The sequence below is a fragment of the Myotis myotis genome, unplaced genomic scaffold, assembly GCF_014108235.1.
Source record: "Myotis myotis isolate mMyoMyo1 unplaced genomic scaffold, mMyoMyo1.p scaffold_m19_p_14, whole genome shotgun sequence".
Classification (NCBI taxonomy): domain Eukaryota; kingdom Metazoa; phylum Chordata; class Mammalia; order Chiroptera; family Vespertilionidae; genus Myotis; species Myotis myotis.
The window spans coordinates 32,872,098-32,890,456 of NW_023416318.1; the positions used below are offsets into that span (position 1 = coordinate 32,872,098).

The window sequence follows — 18,359 nt, forward strand, 5'->3', positions numbered from 1 at the left end:
TAAGCTGCCCTCCGGGGACTGAGGTGGGCAGATTCCAACCTGCCAGGCTAGTCCCAGCGCCGGAGGGCAGCTACCGCGCACTCCTCAAAGTCCGAGTCTAACCAAATCCCCACTCTGACTTCCGCTCCCCGGTGACATCACGACCTTTCCGGACTCCTGATTGGAGGGTTCCATGAGCGCAATTCTCGCGATGACTCCTCCGACAGGTCCTCCTGTTTCCCTCCCGTCGCCGCGACCCGGTAGTCGACAGACCACGTTGAGAGCTGCCGAGACACCGTAGAACTGTACGAGCTTCCGGGATTCACCTCGGCGGCGGCGACTCTTCTCTGACGCCCACGGGCACGAGGTTTGGATCTCAGGCGTCCTGTCTGCCAGGCCCGCGGTGGCGCGTGACTCTCCATCGCTGGGTTAGGGGCCACCAGGTGACTGACACCAAGTCCCGTTCTTTAGCATCGCGAGATATAGTGTCGGGGGAAACTGATTGCTGGTCGCTTAGGTTTCCTGGGAGACAGCATTTTAACCAATACTCCCCCCCACCCCCCCGTCATTCCACGGACTCCACACGGTTGGAAAATTGCCTAGAGAATGTTTGTGGGAGTCAGCCAGGAAGATGTAGGGTTGAAAGGGAAGCTGCCACGGGAACCCAGGAGGAGTTTGATTGCTGAGCATCTTCTGGCCACTTAAGCAGTGCCTTTCGGTGGGCGTGGGGTTTCCCTACGCGGGAGGCCGCGTTCATCGGGACAAACGTGTAGGCACCCATTGAGCGCGCATAAGCTCGGCGCGTTTTTTCTGTATAGTCTCGAAGTTCCCAAGATCAAATCCTGCTGCAAACTTGCTCCCCATTTACCAGAGAATAGCCTCCCCAGTTATCTGTCTCTGTCCCTTCTAAACTTTGATCAATGATCTCCATTTTTATTACTCTTTTATGTTAAGTGGCTTTTCACATGCCATTGCTATATTGAGATCTTCTTTTGCAAATGGACCATAGTTCATTAGTGTCAAGACTAGCTTGTCACTTACATATAGAATATACTTTAGATACTAGATAGTTCACCTTTCTGCCGTTAAAAGCGTGCATCACTTCTAGAACATCTCTGGTACATGTTTGTTAATTAATTCACATGTTTTTACCTAATATTTATCAAGCACCCTAATAGGCACCAGGTACTGTTTTAGGAATTGAGAATTAAAACAGTGGACAAACCAGATACAAGTTGCTGCTTTCATGGAGTTTACGCCTAGGGAGCACAGACAATATACAAATAAACCAGTCAGTGTAATTTCGGGCAGTAGTAAATGCTATGAAGAAAAAGTAATGGAAATTGTGGGTGAGTAGAAATGGTGGCATTTTACTTATTCTTAAACACTTTTTAAAAATTAATATTTAGAGAGAGAGAGGGAGAGAGACACACATTAATTTGTTGTTCCACTTATGTGTGCATTCATTGGTTGCCTCTTGTGTGTGCCCTGACAAGAGATCGAACCCACAACCTTGGAGTACCGGACAATGTTCTAAACTCAGCTACCCAACCAGGGCTAGGAATGGTGGCATTTTAGATAGAATGGCCACAGAAGAGTTCTCTTGGGAGGGGTTATTCTAGAAGAGACCTGAAGGAGTAGCCTTGCAAGGATCTGGTGGAATGAGCGTTAACAGGCAACGGTATCAGGACATGCAAAGGCCTTTAGGTAGGAATAAGAGCAGCGGGACGAGCTGAGCCCCTGAGATGGTGAAGAGAAGATTAACTTGAAACGTAGGGAAAGTCAGGACCAGATATTTAGGTCCTTGAAGGCCAAAGTTTCAAGTTTGGATTTTATTCTACGTGTTAATTGGCAGCCTTTGGAAAGATGGAGAGAGTAATTAGATTTGATTCAAGTTTTTAAAAAAGATTGCTTGGATGACTGTGAAGAGAATGGAATTTTCAGAAGCCAGGGTAGAAGTGAGGAGACCAGTTAGGAGGCTATAACAGGAGTCCAAATGAAAAGGGATATTCCCAATGTTGGGAATTCTTTGTTTAAAAGGCAGCCCATTCTACACTTGGAACATGGAGGTCTTCCTCTAAATTGAGCTGAAATTTGCCTCCCTGAAGCTTGTCCTTTTTCTAATCTGTAACAAACGACATCTACACTCCTTTTCTCCTAACCAGTCCTGCCGCCATTTAAGACACTTGTCCTGTCCTCTTTTCCCCAGACCACCTTTGATTAACTAAGCTCTTCTCCGAAGGCAGTGCTTTCTAGGCCCTTCAGAAGCCTGGTTGGTCTTTGGAAGCTCCATTATTCATTATGGATCTTTTTTTTTTTTTAAATATATTTCATTGATTTTTTACAGAGAGGAAGGGAGAGGGATAGAGAGGTAGAAACATTGACGAGAGAGAAACATGGATCAGCTGCCTCCTGCACACCCCCCACTGGGGATGTGCCCGCAACCAAGGTACATGCCCTTGACCGGAATCGAACCTGGGACCTTTCAGTCCGCAGGCCGACGCCCCATCCACCGAGCCAAACCGGTCAGGGCCGTTATGGATCTTTAAGATGTGGCCACCATCACTGCACCTAATGCTCTACATGTCACCTGACTTGTGGGATGACCAAGGGATCATGCACTCCCTTAATCCACCTGACTTCTAACATGCTTTTTAGCAGTCATATTGTGCTGTTGGTTCACAATGAGCTGTCTCAAACAACATACCGAACTGTTTCAAATCACATTTCACCTCCTCCTGCACCCTCATTCTGCATTTATATATTATGTTTTTCTAATCTGAATGCAGCATTTTACATTTATTTCTAGTTCATCTTGGTAAATTTATTCTAGTTCATTGGGCTGTTTTTTAATCCTGATCCCATCATCCAACATGTCCTCCCAGCTTTGTATCTTTTATAAATTAACATTACATTCTTTTACAAATTCACTATGTTATGTCCTCTAATGTCTGCATCATATAGATTGCTAAAAATGTTAACTGCACCAAGAAAAGAGCCCTGTGTAGCATTTCCCTAGTGACTTCTCTCCAGATGGCATGGTATGATTAGTGTGTATTTTTCAAGTACATTTGTTCAGTACATGATGAACCCAAGTAACTAAAATAAACTCTGTTTGTTAACTAAAAGCAAACTCACAAGGGCAGTATGCACATTTTTTTTTATTAAATACTTTGCACAAATCAGGATATAGTATATTATGATATCTCCTGATCTGTCAGTATAAGAAGTTACTGAGGTTAGTTAGACAGACTTTATTTTTGGAAAACCATGCTGGTTTCTTTTGTTATTATTAAAGTGAAGGCTTGCTGTATTTTAAAATACAAAGACTGGCTTATATTAGGTAAAATTAACTATAGACAGTAATAAACTCTTCTTGAGCTTAAAGTTTTTCTTTTTCAAAGCAGAAATCCTTAGACCAGTGGTTCTCAACCGATAGCAACTTTGCTCCCCAGGGAATTATGAGGCAATAACTGGAGATATTTTTTGGTTGTCACAACTTGGTGTGAGGGAGATGCTACTAACATCTACTCGGTACAGGCCAGGGATGTGTTAATCATCCTACAGTGCACAGGACAACAACTCCACAGCAAAAAGTTATCTGACCTAACATGTTCATAGTGCTAAGGTTCAGGAACTGCATTAGGACAACACCTTAAACTCTTCTTTCGTGCAGTGGCTGCTTTCTTTTAAAATGGTGGTAAAGAAGAGGAAAGAAATACAAGTTACTGCATTGACCATTTGTCATCAGGACCTTGAAACTTTGAGAAGTAAGTGATTTCTGACTATTTCTTTTCTAGGTTGCAAATAGAGTATTTTATGTCTGGGACTTCATATCACCTAATGTGCACACTTGCTATTTTTTTTTTCCATGTTCTTTATATTCAGTTTTGGATGTAAAATGGTTTTCTTAAAATACTGTTTCAGGCTAAGTTCTGCCTGGTGTTTTGGGTTTATAAATACTTAAATTTTATAGAATGCGTAACAAAGGCAAACTCATATCCATATACTGTTAAGTCACTGAAGAAATTTTTGTGTGTATGTTATATAGCTTTGGCTGATGTGGAAAGAGAAAATCTGGCTTCTTTGCTATTACATTGTGTACAACTCAGCGATGGAGTGTCACAAATTCGTTATGTTAAACAGGTAAGGCCGAATTGATATTCTTGGATATATCTTGAAGATTATCATGCTGTTATGGACTTTTAAATTTAGTTGATAAGTTTTGAGTCCTGATTATTTAATATTAATATAGCATTAGCGAAAAGGTTTTTCTTTCTGTTTATTGTATGTATTTTTATTCAGAGTAGCAACAGAAGCCATATTCAGGCTTCTGTCACCATTGGAGCTGTAAGTAGATAGGATAATGTGATAACTATACATACCTTTTGTGGCGATAAATTTTTAAAAAATGATTTCTGTTAATCAGAATCTTCAAAACTTGTTTAGCAGGCACATTAAAAAGTTAATTTAAAATGTAAAGACTGTCCTTACTAGTATTTCAATATTAGGATTTATCATTTGAACTTGCATAATATTTTTTTGGAAAGCAATTAAATGCATTATTGGTTTTCAGTTGTGCTACAGAATCCCTGTACCTTAAGCCATTGACAGGTCTGTAATTCTCAATGGAGGTGGGTCTGGAGGGTAAAGTGGGAGTTGGAGGGCATGTTAATAAAGTTAATAAATACTGAAATAGGTGTTTAAATCAGTATCCTTAACAATGCGGAGTAGAAAATATTTCACATGATAATTGAGAATTAAAAGAGTAGTTGAATCCATGTTACTTTGTTATGCTTGATATTTTAAAAAATTGCTATGACTTTGAATTTTTTGGATTATAGATTGTGCCTTTACTGGAGAAGGCAGATAAAAACGGCATGTGTGATCCCACTATTAGAAGTTGCCTGGATATTTTAGCAGGCATTTATCTTTCTTTGAGTCTAAAGAATCCCTTGAAGAAAGTCTTGGCAAGGTAAGGAGAAAAGGAAGGGAATTGGGCCATATAAACGTTCAATTTGATAAAAAATAACCAATATTAAAAGTTCTTTCCCTGGTTTGGTTTTAGACTTGGGACTGTTTGTTTATACACCAAAACCACACTTTTATTTACTATAGTTTGATAATGTAGTTTATATGTTAGAGTAAGTCATCTCTCTAGAGCAAGCATGTCAAACTTGCGGCCCGCGGGCTGCATGCCTCGTTTATTTGGCCTGTGTTAGCCTTTTTGAGTTTGACATGCTTGCTTTAGCAGCGGTTCTCAACCTATGGGTCGTGACCCCTTTGGCGGTCGAACGACCCTTTCATAGGGGTCGCCTAAGATCATCCTGCATATCAGATATTTACATTACGATTCATAACAGTAGCAACATTACAGTTATGAAGTAGCAACGAAAATAATTTTATGGTTGGGTCACAACATGAGGAACTGTATTTAAAGGGCCAGAAGGTTGAGAACCACTGCTCTAGTGGCTCTTCTTTTTCAGAATATTTCCATTTTTGATTTTTTTTCTTCTAGAAAAACTTCAGGACGGTTTAGCCAGATTTGAAAAAAATGCGTACTGGTTTTGATTTAGATTAATTGATGTAAAATTTAATTTAATTTATTCATTCAGTAAATTTTTACTGATCACCTACTATGTGTCAAAGTATTCTGCTAGGCTTTGGGGATATAGTGAATAAGTCTAGAATGAAGGTTACATTCTAAGAGGAATAGAAAATACACAAAATAAAGAAGCAAAATATATAGAATTAGGTGGTATGAGTGCTGTAGAGAAAAATAAAGCAGAGAAGAGGGAAAGGAAGACGCAAGGATGGGATGAGGGTTAGAGTTAAAACATAGTGGTCACTTTAGATATCTTTGCTCAGTTATTGATAGGGTGATATTTGAAATTGACCCAAAACAGATGAGGGAATGATTATTGGTTATATTTGAAGGAAACTGTTCCAGGTGGAGGAAGTAGCAAGAGCAAAGGCTTTGGCATGTTGTTGGAACAAAGGAAGACCATGTAGCTAGAGATAGTGAACAAGGATCAAATGAGAAGTAACGGTGGGACCAGATCGGCAGTGTCTTACAAGTCATTGTAAGCACTTTGTTCATTACTTCGGGTGGGACATTATTGGATGATTTCAGGTAGAGGAATAATATGATGTTTTGGTAATAGCACTCTGGTTACTCTGTTGAGGATACTCTGTCATTTTCTGGCAGTATTGAAAAGGGCTGGTTCAATAATTCCTTCATGTGTAATGATTCCTCTCCTTCTTCACATACCCTTATACTACTGAGTTGTCACGATTTTCAATATTTGCTTCTTTTTCTAGCTCACTAAATTGCCTGCCTGAATTTTTTCTTACTGAGGCCATACAAAGTTTTACTTCTCGTCTTCAGGGAGAATTGAATACTACTGATCTATACTCTTATAGGAAAGTAATTGACAATATATCTTCCTGTATGGAGAACTTTAAGTTGGGTAAGCCAGCTCTTTTCTAGTAATTTTCCTGGTTAACACCGGTCACTACATCATTGTTTTTAAGTGATGTTAATTTTGATGCTGAAACTTCTTACCAGTGTTAATTTTCTCTCTCACAGGTATAACAAGCATTAATAATCTTCTTGAAAATGGTAAGTCCTATTTTATTTTATTCTGAGAGGTGACTGCTTGTATGAGTCATTTTGGAACAGGTTCTTATAAGTTTCTTGGCAGTAAATAGAGTACTGCAGATAACTAAGGTATATCATGTTCCTTTTAAATTTCTACTTCTATACTATGATATCATTTTAGGTAACAGCGATTTAAAATATTTTCTTGTTCTGAAATTAAAGTTCAAAGTTTTTAAATTCTGTTTTATCAGTATATTCTTTTCCTTTCAGTGCTTCATTTTCTACAGAAGAGTTTAATTGAAATCACAGAAGAAAATAGGCAAGTGTTACATGTCTGCATGCTTGTGCATACTTGCAGTTGTACATTGTCTTTGTACAAAGGAAAATTTTTAAAAGTTCTATAATGTGCTCCTTTCTATCCCTCTCCATAAATGTTAGACCAGATTATTTAAATTTATTTTTTAGAGGTTTGACATTTAATTTTTAAAAATATAAGTTACTATGAGACTAAATGAGAAAGGGAAGAATTTATTTATTTATTTATTTATTTATTTATTTATTTATTTATTTATTTTGTTGTTGATCCTCGTCTGAGGGTATTTTTCCCATTGATTTTCAGGGAGAATGGAAGGGAGGAAGAGAGAGAGAGAAACATCAATGTGAGAGAGACACATTGATTGGTTGCTTCCCACACTGATCCCAATCAGGGCTGGGGATAGAACCTGCAACCCAGCTACGTGCTTTTGACAGGGAATTGAACATGTGACCGTTTGGTCTATAGGCCGATGCTCTAACCACTGAGAAAAACCAGCCAGAGCAGAAAGGGAAGAACTCTTTCCTCTACCTGAAAGTTTCTTTTTCATAGCATCCTGTTCTTAGTTTGTGGATGAAATACTCTCTGTAATCTTTCTGAAGATATTAATGAAATTAATATCAGCTTTTTAAAGTATTTTATCTTTACATAGCTTCTATTTCTTCCAAGTTGCTTTTTTTCTGTTTGCTGCTTTGGTTGCTATATTTATTGCTAGAAGCTTTCCTCAGAAGTCCGGTGATCCTAGGCTGAGTGCTCATGTTTAAGAATGGGGCACTGAGAGTTGATTTGAATTTCTGTGCACATGGGTGTGGTTGATTACAGGTTTTATTGTGGGTTAACCAGTTGGGCTCTTTCTTTGGGGAACCCCTAATGTCAGTCTTTTTGCATGGGTAGTAGACTAACCATGGAAGAGTCTTCAAAACCATTGGCTTAATATTCTGATTTTTGGGTCTGAACCATGAAGTCCTGGCATTTGGCATTTATTTTGCATATATTTACCTAATTTCTGTTTGTAATATGGTATTGCTACTTTTTCTGTGTGTGCTGTCTTCCTGTCCGGACACTTGATGTTTTACAGTCCCTAGAGGTAGACCAGTTGTTTGCTGGCTTGGAGGTATGATCCATTGTTTTTATTTTATTTCACCAAACTTGTTGTCAGTCTTCCTGTTTTCAGCCTTACATTTACCTCCACATCAAGAAGTACCTGGTGCCCACAATTTCTTAGGCTTTTGGGCCTGCAAATTAGGTAGCTTCTGGATTTGTTCTCTGGCTTAGTAGTCACTTTTCTTGATTTTGCTAAATTAGCTATGACTTATCCATCTGCTTTGTAGCTTTTACAATTGTATTATTGTCTCATTGTCTATTTGTTGTTCTTGTGTATTTATGTCTCTTTATGTTTCAAATACCTTGGGTGTTGGTTCAGGGAGGTTCTGGGGAGAGTAGGAGTAATATCTGTGGGCTATCCTTAACCCAAGGTCTCCTTTTGCCTTACAAAGAAGGAGCTCCTTCTCTGTCACCTTTTAGGCTCTTCTTTCTCAGTTTATCTCTTAAATGTGGGTTCTGTCCTTTTAATTCTCTTTGTTAGACTATTTAATATCATCCGCTTCTTTGATATCAGCCATTATCTCTGTACTTATGATTTCCAGATTTATCATTCCAACTTAGCTCTCTTCCCTGAGCATTAGATTTATATAGCCAGTTATGTATCTTAACTTGAATATTTTGCATGTGTCTCAAGTTCAATGTGTCCAAAAGAGAATTCACAGTCTTTTTATTCCTTCCCATAACCTATAGTAGCCTGTATTCATTCTACTTTCTGTCTGTTTGAATTTGCATGTTCTAGATACCCTAATAAATGGAATACAATATTTGTCTTCTTGTGTCTGGCTTATTTCAATTATATTTTAAAGATTAGTCTATGTTATAACATGTATTACAATTTCATTCCTTTTTTTGGCTGAATAATATTCATATATACATATACTAGTATATATCACAGTTTTGTTTATCTGTTTATCTGTTGATGGACATTTGGGTTATTTCTATCTTTTGGCTAATGTGAATAACGCTGTTATAAACATTGGTAGACCAGGGTCTGCTTGAATCCCTATTTTCAATTGTTTTGGGCATATACCCAGGAGTAGAATGCTGGGTGATACGGTAATTCTATATTTAACTTTTTGAGAAACCCCCAACTGTTTTCCCTGACTTCTGTTTTCATATTATCACTCTGTGTTCTGCTCTGTTGAGAACTGGCTTAGAGGAGCAAAGATAGAAGCTGGGAGACCAATTAGGAGGCTATTGTAGTAACCCAAGGGAGAGATGAGAGTGGCTAGGCTAGGAGTAGCAGTGGAGGTGGTCTGATTCTGGGCATATTTTGAAGGAAGGTAGAGCCAACAGGGTGGAATGAAGAGAGAAGTCAAGGCTGATTACAAAGTTTTTGTAGTTTAAGAGATCCCAGCAGGTGGAACAGGCTTGGAGTTAAAGATAGGTTCATGCAGTTTGAGGTATCTGTTAGACATCCACATGAAGATAGTGAGTAGGAAGCTTCAGATACAAGTCTGGAATTATAAGGAGAGGTCTGGGCTGGAGATAACAATTTGGGAATTGACAGCATATAGATTATAATCTAAAGCTAATGAATTAGCTAGATGAGAGCATCAGGGGAATGAATTAGATGGACAAAAAAGAGGACTAGGGTCTGAGTCATGGAGAGCTCTAACATAAAGAGGTCATGGAGAACAGCATGAACTAGCCAAGGTGTCTAAGAAGTGATGGTGAAGCAGGAGAAAGTCAGGTTAAGAAAGTGTATCAAGGCTGAGGCAGTGTTGATGTTTATAATTTGTTGTTCATTTTTAATTTGTTATTCTTACACTAAAAAAGAGAAGTGAGGCGGCTAGTCATTGGCTGGAAAGAGGCAAATGTTGCAGCAAGTTAAGAGTGTTGAAAATTTTCAATAAATGTCTACATAATTGGAATGTACATGAGAGTAGAAGAGAAAGGCATAAATGTCTGCTATAATCTAAAATGGAATTTGGCTCTTTGATTGAGGAATGTGCTATTTTGAAGAGTGATAGAAATGGTGACATTTTTATTTGACTTTTCTTTTGTAATGATGTCTTTTCTTCATTGTAGAAAATTTGCTGGAAATCATATTGTTCAAACGCAGTTGATGAATGACTTATTGGTAGGCATTAGAGTTTCAGTAATGTTAGTACAGAAAGTTCAAGGCCTCCAGAGAATTAATTCAAACGTTTCCAGTTCTCCCACATGGCAGAGTATGTGTGAACTGCTGAGTATTTTTACCAAGTTTTTAAATGATGGTAAGTGTAAAAAAACTGATGATTGTAATTGTCACTCAATTTTTGCTAATAATGGTATGAAATATATGATACTTAACAGAGATGTAGAACTTCTCCTTCCTCAGCCCCTCAAAGTGGGGAAAGGCCTGGGATTACAAGGTTTTAATGCTTTTTCTTTCAAATGTGCCAATCAGCAAGGGATAAGGTTGAAGGATTTTTCTAAGTGTGTGCATGTATTGTATATAAAGAAGAAAACCTAACATTCTTAGTGTTGAAAGGCTACAGTCTTTAAGCAGCAAAAGAAAATTCTGGAGAAGAAATTTCCAAATTTGGAAGGAAGGTATGGAAAAATTGGTGTGATCCACACATTTCTCCTTAGCAGCAGGTATTATCTCAGCTAGTGACAGTGGTCATTGTGAGGCTGGTCATTATGCCTCTTTAAACTCATATGTTGCTTCTGTTCATGTGAACTGTACCACTGGGGAATCAAGTAGTGAGAAGACATGTCTTCTTATTAGAGTATTTCAACTAATAAATTAAATGACAGAGTTAGACTATCACCAGACACAATGTGCCCCTTAGAGTCTTGCTTTTACCAGCAAAAGGATTGGACTTGAGACTGGCCCTGTTTCTACGTCACCTGCCAATTTTCAGGAATTACAAAGGAACATGTTGAACTTCACCAGGAGTAAACAAATGCAATATCCAGATTGTGGGAAACTCAACAGGTCTGGAGGCCAGAGTTCTTCAGAGAAATTGTAATAAAAAGGAAGGGGTGGAGAGGGCACATGTTGATTGAAAGACACTTAGACACATATCAAAGTTTTGAAGATTGGACAAGACTAAATTATAGTGTTTAGAGCTGCATGTTTGAGTAATAAAACTTTTTAAAAACTAAAGACATCATTATTATGAAAGGATATAGAAGGAAAGTTATTCTTGTTAAGACATAATTCACAGGCATCTTTCCTGAGGATATTTGCTTTTAAAAGAGAAATTTGTTAAACCTGAAAAAAATGACTACTTGGTGAAATGCAGAGAAGACATGATTTTAATATCAGGCAGCCTCTTTTCTGAAAAGTTGATGGCATCTAATCAATGCTATTTTCCCAAGGGTTATAAAGCTTCCTGTATCAGTAAAGTGTTTAGCTATAAGCAGAAAACTGAACTTCAGGGACTTAAGCATATGTGCCTTCCCTCCTTCTCACATAAGAAGTTCAGGAGCAGGTGATCCAGAACTACTGTAGACAGTCTAGAACCCACACATTTCTGCTTTTTGGCTCATAAGCAGGTTGGCTTTCCCCCGCATGTTTGCTGCCTCGTGGTTGCCATATGGCTGCTGTAGCTCCAGACAGCATGTCTCTGTTTAAGTTAGGAAGGAGAGCCAGTTGCATCTTTACTTTTAATGAGGAAACGAAAAGTACCCAAGAGATTTGTGCTTACCTCCCATTGGCCTGAACCCTCATATGGCTACCTTTAATTGCAAGGAAGATTGAGGAAGCAATTATCTTGCCTTTGGCTGGGCACATGGATGCCTCAATCAAAGTCATAGTTCTGTTAACATGGATAAATGACATAATGGATAATTAGTAGGCAACTTATAGTGGATATTTATAATCTTTCAACAGGTTAAATAATTCACCATATTATTTCGTATACTTTCTGACAAACCAGAGGCTAATAGAAAACAAAATGAAGGTAGCAAGTCAAGATTGTCTGGGTGCATGCCAACGATAGCAAAGTTTGTAATTAGCACTGATGCAGGCTCTTTATACAAGCCCTGAAATCACTATGAAAAATAATGTAATGGGGCTTGGGATGCAGAAGCATTGGTGGATGGGAGGGGACAGGCGATGTTGCTGCTAGATGTGTTGGGAGACTGTAGATGGAGAGGAAGAAAGATTGGATGTTAGAGGGGAGAGGAAGGAATCACATTTATTGAGTATATGTTGAGCATAAAGCCTTTATGTTCATTATTCATTTAAATATTATAACAACTGTGTCAGATAGGAGTTATATTTTCCCATTTTACAGAAGAGAAAGCAGAGTTCTTGGGAGCTGAGTTGTAAGGCCTATTCACCTAGAAAGTAGTCAAGCTGGAAATTGCACCCAGGACTCTTACTCTGCAGCATCTGCTCTTTCTACTGTACCAAATATCCATCATTATTTAATACATGCTATTTACTTTTTTGCCAAATAGATGACCTCTTGCAGACAATTCACAGTACATCTGGATTAGCTGTTATTCTTTTTATTAAGGCTATGTTTCATCCACCTGAAAAGATTCCTGATTTGGTGAGTGGATCTCCTTTTTAGAATTGAATTTTATTGATAGTTTGACGCATGTTTAAAAAATATTTTTAAAGAAATGAATTCAAATTTTTTTGCACAATCTTTCTGATGACCTTTTTCTCATATATAAGAGGTAGTTGCAAAAATTCAGATAAAGCAGAAATAACACAACAGTTACCTATAAATCCATCTCACAAAGATAATCACTATCAACATTTTTATATGTATCCTAGTTTTTTTCTAGAGCTGGTTGTTCAGTTCTCTCAGCATTATAAAATATTTAGAGATTAATGTACACATATACAGTAATAAGTTTTTTTATAAGTATGAATTTTTATTAAGAATAACCCAAATATTGTATTTTAGACAGGAAGCATGCTAGAATCAGTTGTTCAGTGAAATTGATCATATGGAGAGTATAATTTGATAATTTGTGCCACAATCCTTATATTTACTACTAGCAGTTTTTTTCTTTATTGTCTAGAAACTTATTTTAGCTCTTTGCCTGACTTTATGCAAAATAGATGTGTGCCATGCTCTGAGATCACACAGTAATTATTGGATAAAATTAAAAATTTTCTTTCTAAATCACCTCTTAAAAGCATTAGTTAAGCTCATCCACTTACAGGTGGCGATGTGTTGTGCTCTACCAGTACATTCAAACCAGCAAAATGGTTCATGCACTTAGATTTTGTTTTCTATTGTTATAATAATCTTAACACTTATGGCTTTTTCACCATTAGGTTCATTTCTTAGGATGTTTAGGGGGAAAGAGAATTTTGGATTTCTATTTTGAAATATCTCTGAAAAGTTTTAGAGGCTTTACATGTATTAGCTCTGTTATATTTTTCAGATTAGTAGTTTGCTTCTCTGTTCTGTGGACTGCACGAGCGCCCCGGAGTGGTTTGTGCACTCCTGCAGGAGCCTCTGTGGTGCTGATGTCTCCGAGTCAGCTCTCCTGTTCCTGTGTCAGGGGACACTCACCATGTTGGACTGGCAGAATGGGAGGATGGGCCCACGTGGGGAGGCCCTGCTCTTGGATACTGTGCATGTTCTGTTCACCTTGAGTTCACAGTGAGTTTTGATGCTGCTGTCTCATATTTTATTTTGCTTGTCAGACATTTGAAAGATGGCAACTGAGCCAGCATACTTAGTATAATTCAATGAAAAGTGGTTGGCATAATCCTAAATCAAAAGGGAATGAAGTGGGTGTGAAAGTAGAACAAGAAAAAATGGATGATGGGAGGAGGTTTCTATATGTATAGTGCATTATAGTTTATAAACAATTTTATCATAGGTAATTAATTCAGTGTGATCTTTACATGTCTGATAGCTAGGATAGGAAACCTCATTTCTTGAATGGGTAAAGTGAATGCTTTAGAAAAGTAAATGCTTTAGGCTAAAAGCATGTTTCCAAGAAGCACCTGAGCCAGAACTGTTCCCCTGTCTTTTGACTTCTTTATATTATATTTTATTTATTCTTTTTTTAAAATGTTTTATAGGCCATAATGCCTGAAAGTGTTCATGTGCTTCACATGTCAAACCATAGATACAGCTTGATAATAATGAATATGTAGATAAAGGGAGAAAACTACAATGTTCTAAAATAAACTACATGTTTTTCAGTTTATATGTATTTTTAAATTGTACATATTTTTAAATTTTGTGCATATTTTAAAATTTATTCTTCATTTTGTAACAGATTAATTGAGATATAATTTGTAGGGTTTGTGTAGGGTTTTCTTGTATATTCACAAGATGGTGCAACTATCAGTATAATCAACTTTAGAATATTTTCAGAAACCCCATTTCAATTAACTTTTCCCAACCCTAGCTCCTCAGTATGTTTTAAAATACCTGTGAAACAATCATCACAATCAAAAGAATTAACATTTACATCACCCCTAAAAGTTTCCTTGTATCTTTTTTTTTTTAGATTATATTTTACAAGATGAATAGATTTAGATACAAATTTGAGGTCTTTTTTGGCCTTGTTTATAATTATTGTTGTAAATTTAATGATTGAATTTTCTGATCATTCTTTGTATTTTATATCTTTAAAGTTTAAATGATTATAACATGAAATTTCTTTTACTGGTCACTTTATAATAATACAGCTCATTTTTCTTTAGGATCAAGGAATCAACTCTAGAAATGTTTCTGTCTAGAATTTTGGCATCTTGGACTAACTCTGCCATACATGTTCTTGAATCAAGCTCCCCAAGCCTAAAGGACAGTCTGAATGGGAATGCAAGCATAGCTAGAAGACTTTTGGAATATGTCTATACCCACTGGGAACACCCATTGGATGCTTTGAGACACCAAACCAAAATCATATTCAGAAACATTCTCCAAATGCACCAGCTCACTGTTGCAGAGTCAAAGCTAGAAAAATCAGATTTGGCTGCTGATCCTTTCATTTTTGAACTGACCCAGAGTCTCCTGCGATTGGAATGGCATATTAAAGGGAAATACATATGCCTTGGTTGTTTAGTAGATTGCATAGGAACTGAACATATTTTGGCATTAGCTAAAACTATTCCATCGCAAATCTTAGAGGTGATGGGAGACCAGTCATTGGTACCTTATGCAAGTGACCTCTTAGAAGCCATGTTTAAAAATCATAAGAGTCATTTGAAATCTCAGGCTGTCGACAGTACTTGGATTGATCAGTGGCATGAGACTTGGGTTTCTCCTCTCCTTCACATACTGTGTGAAGGAAATCTGGATCAAAAATCTTATGTGATTGATTATTACTTGCCAAAATTATTGAATTGCAACCCTGAAAGCTTAAGCTACATGGTAAAGATTCTTCAGACTTCTGCTGATGCTAAAACTGGTAAGAAAATGCATTTTTGTTTTAGTAATTTCTAATTAGGATTCTTAAATGTAGTTACCCAGGCAGATGTTGACTATATTCAAATTTAAATAGTAAAGAAGGATATTAACATTAAGGATTTCAGATTAAAACCAAATGTTACTACACATAGCGGAATAGGGTTTTTTGATTGAAGTCATTTCTACAGGCTAAGGATAGATTTCAATTATGATTATGAGGTTTATTTTATTATAGTAGTCCCTCCTTATCTGCAGGGGATACATTTAAAGACACTCAGTGGATGCCTGAAGCTATGGATAGTACCGAAACCCATGTATACTATGTTTTTCCCTATGCATATACTTATGATAAAGTTTACTTTATAAATTAGACAGTTTCATGGAGTCATTTTTACTATAAATCTTAGCAACCACAGCATACGATTTTTTTCCCCTTATTAAGTCAAGAACTTTTATTTTTTTCACTTAAAGAAAGCACTTTACGACTTTTCTTTGGCATGCCTGAATTGTCAGCATCACTATTCTTTGCTTCAGGACCATTATTAGTTAAATAAAGGTTACTTATTTGACACAAGCACTGTGATATAGCAACAGTCCCAACTGAATTGGCCACTAAGTGACTAATGGGCAGATACGGTATACAGTGTGGATACACTGGGCAAAGGGAAGAGTCACGGCCTGGGCTGAACAGAGCGGGACTGTGCTATATTTCATCACCTACTCAGAACGGTGTGCAATTCAAAACTTGTGACTTGTTTATTTCTGGAAATTTTTATTTAATGTTTTTGGATCATGGTTGACCGTAGGTAACTGAAACTGTGGAAAGTGAAACTGTGGATAAGGGGGGACTACTGTACTAGGTTTTTAAAATTCTTTTGTCAAGTTCTTATTTGTTATTTGGTTGTCAGAATGGAATAAAAGTTTGTGTGTTTTATATAAACATTGAAGTGATAAAAACAGTAATTGAAAACTGTTTTGGCAAGGTTAAACAGGTAAAATGGCTGTGGCAAGTTTTTGCCTGTGGGAAAAAGACAAAACATTGAGAGGCATCACCTCAGGAAACAGCTGTCTGTAATAATTTAGAATGGGGTAAGCATCCCATGGAAACTCTGTAACTGAAGGAGTCACTGCATTATAGCACAATTCAGTAATTAATGCCTAAAATTATGATCCTGACTCATTATGCAAATCTTAATATTATTCTGTTTAGTGAAGCAGGAATATGGCACCCTACATCACATTTTAAGAATATTTGCAAATAAGATAATTAAAAACTTTCAATACTTCAAAGAGTAACTATGAGATAGTTGAAAAGTCTGATTCCTATACATAAAAATAAGTCATTGTTTTAATTTTTAATAATTTTTCTTGCCTTGAGAAGCCATCTGAAGTCCAGAATGAGTATGTTCTGAAGTAAGGTAGGATTGACTTTTATCTCAAGGTGTCCTGTGGGCCAGAGCTCCCTGTCCACTTAGTAATGGCTGATGTCCTAGTCTCTGGAAGCATCATGTTCTTTGTGATCCTCCTTTTAGCCTCTTTATTAGAGGGGGAATCAGTAACTCCAAAATATGCAGAGAGTTTCAGTGTTTATCTTTAGAGAAATAAAACACAGAAATGTTTCTCCTGTTTTTGGTTGGAAGTCATTCAGTTATTTTTACTGTTTTAAATATTTCTCCACCTGATTTTTTTTCCTGATTCACTTCCTGATTTGTTTTCTAACTGTCAAGGTAAAAGAAATATTAGCCAGAAATTATGATTTTTTCAAGTTAACAATAAGGGGGATTATGTTATTTGAAATTGACACAAGAAGTATTAAATCTTTTAAGTAATGATTATTTTATAATAGGAACTTTAACTCATGCTAGATTGAGTTTAAATATGATTTTTGAAATATAATGTTAGTTATAAACATGAAAATTGTGGTAGTATTTACATAGCACAGTACTGGTCTTTGTTACTGCTTTTGAAACAAGAGCAATCTTTTCCATCTTTAGGGTCATATAATAGTAGAGGGGCTCTGGGAGCTTTGATGGCATGTCTGCGAACAGCTAGAGCTCATGGACATCTTCAGTCTGCAACGGATGCCTGGAGGAGTCTTGTGTCCAGTGCAAAAATAAAGCAGGGCTTAATTCATCAGCACTGCCAAGTAAGTAAACAGAATAACTAGCAATTCACTCATATAGTAGATCCTTGGTTTTTTATTCATTTGTCACCCCAATACAGAGTCCCTTAAGTTATGCCCATCATTGCTTTAAGGGGTTCATAGGATGATGAATAGAGAATGAAAAGTGAAGACCTTGTACTCAGGCTTCTTAGAGTTTAGTTGAAGGAATAAGAAAAGCTGCAGAAAACAACTAGAGACTCTTAGGAAAAAATACAGGTACAAGAGTGCCTTTATGGGTAAGGACTTGGGAAACTCAGGAGAAGAGACAGATCAGAGCAGTGGTGGCTGATTAGGAAAGTGATGAATTTGATTAGAAGAGGAAGCATTGGAGCAGCCCACAGATTGACAACCAAGGTCAGGAGGATGATTAAGGAAATTGTTTGGCAGGAGTGAAGTATTTTTTCCATTTTATGGAAGCCTCCACTCCTAGGCTGAAGGCTTCAGTTTTCATTCAGTTGGTAACTAGGAGCCAGAGCCTTCAGCAAGGAAGTGAAATTAATGCAAACAAAGATGAGTGTGCAGAATGGGAGTTAGGTGTACATGACTAATCTGAGAGTGGGGGAGGGGTCCTGGGGTAAAGTTGTCACTGAGGAAATAGAATAAAAAGAATGAACTTTAACATTACTGTGGCATAAGAATCTTTCAGATTGTTTAATAAATATCCAATCTACACATTTGATAAAATAATTTCATAGGCAATAACCACAGGATCTTCGGGATTAGGAAACTTTTCTGGAGTACATATGGGTAAACTGAGGTTTACTGTTTTTTGTTTTTTTTCCTTTGGTAGCCTATGTAAAAATTAAACGTGTCAAGTGGTTTAGGCTTCACTTATTTCATTGAAAAATTAACATGTTATTGCTTGATGTG

General features: G+C 37.1%; 1 protein-coding gene across 6 annotated transcripts in view; it reads left to right on the forward strand.

The window, feature by feature from the left end:
• Window positions 1-208: 208 nt before the first annotated feature.
• Window positions 209-18,359, forward strand: part of THADA (THADA armadillo repeat containing) — a 299,278-nt gene continuing 281,127 nt past the window's right edge. For 2 of the 6 annotated variants that reach the window (XM_036334726.1, XM_036334724.1), the window contains exons 1-12: window positions 209-422; window positions 3,656-3,749; window positions 4,031-4,125; window positions 4,824-4,954; window positions 6,301-6,449; window positions 6,569-6,601; window positions 6,851-6,899; window positions 10,029-10,216; window positions 12,396-12,490; window positions 13,341-13,561; window positions 14,620-15,326; window positions 17,320-17,471. In XM_036334726.1, the coding sequence (XP_036190619.1) occupies window positions 3,674-3,749; window positions 4,031-4,125; window positions 4,824-4,954; window positions 6,301-6,449; window positions 6,569-6,601; window positions 6,851-6,899; window positions 10,029-10,216; window positions 12,396-12,490; window positions 13,341-13,561; window positions 14,620-15,326; window positions 17,320-17,471 (1,896 nt within the window). In that variant the 5' untranslated portion in view covers window positions 209-422; window positions 3,656-3,673. The remainder of the gene's footprint in view (window positions 423-3,655; window positions 3,750-4,030; window positions 4,126-4,823; window positions 4,955-6,300; window positions 6,450-6,568; window positions 6,602-6,850; window positions 6,900-10,028; window positions 10,217-12,395; window positions 12,491-13,340; window positions 13,562-14,619; window positions 15,327-17,319; window positions 17,472-18,359) is intronic. The other 4 variants (XM_036334722.1, XM_036334727.1, XR_004971855.1 and 1 more) reach the window with 3 other exon arrangements.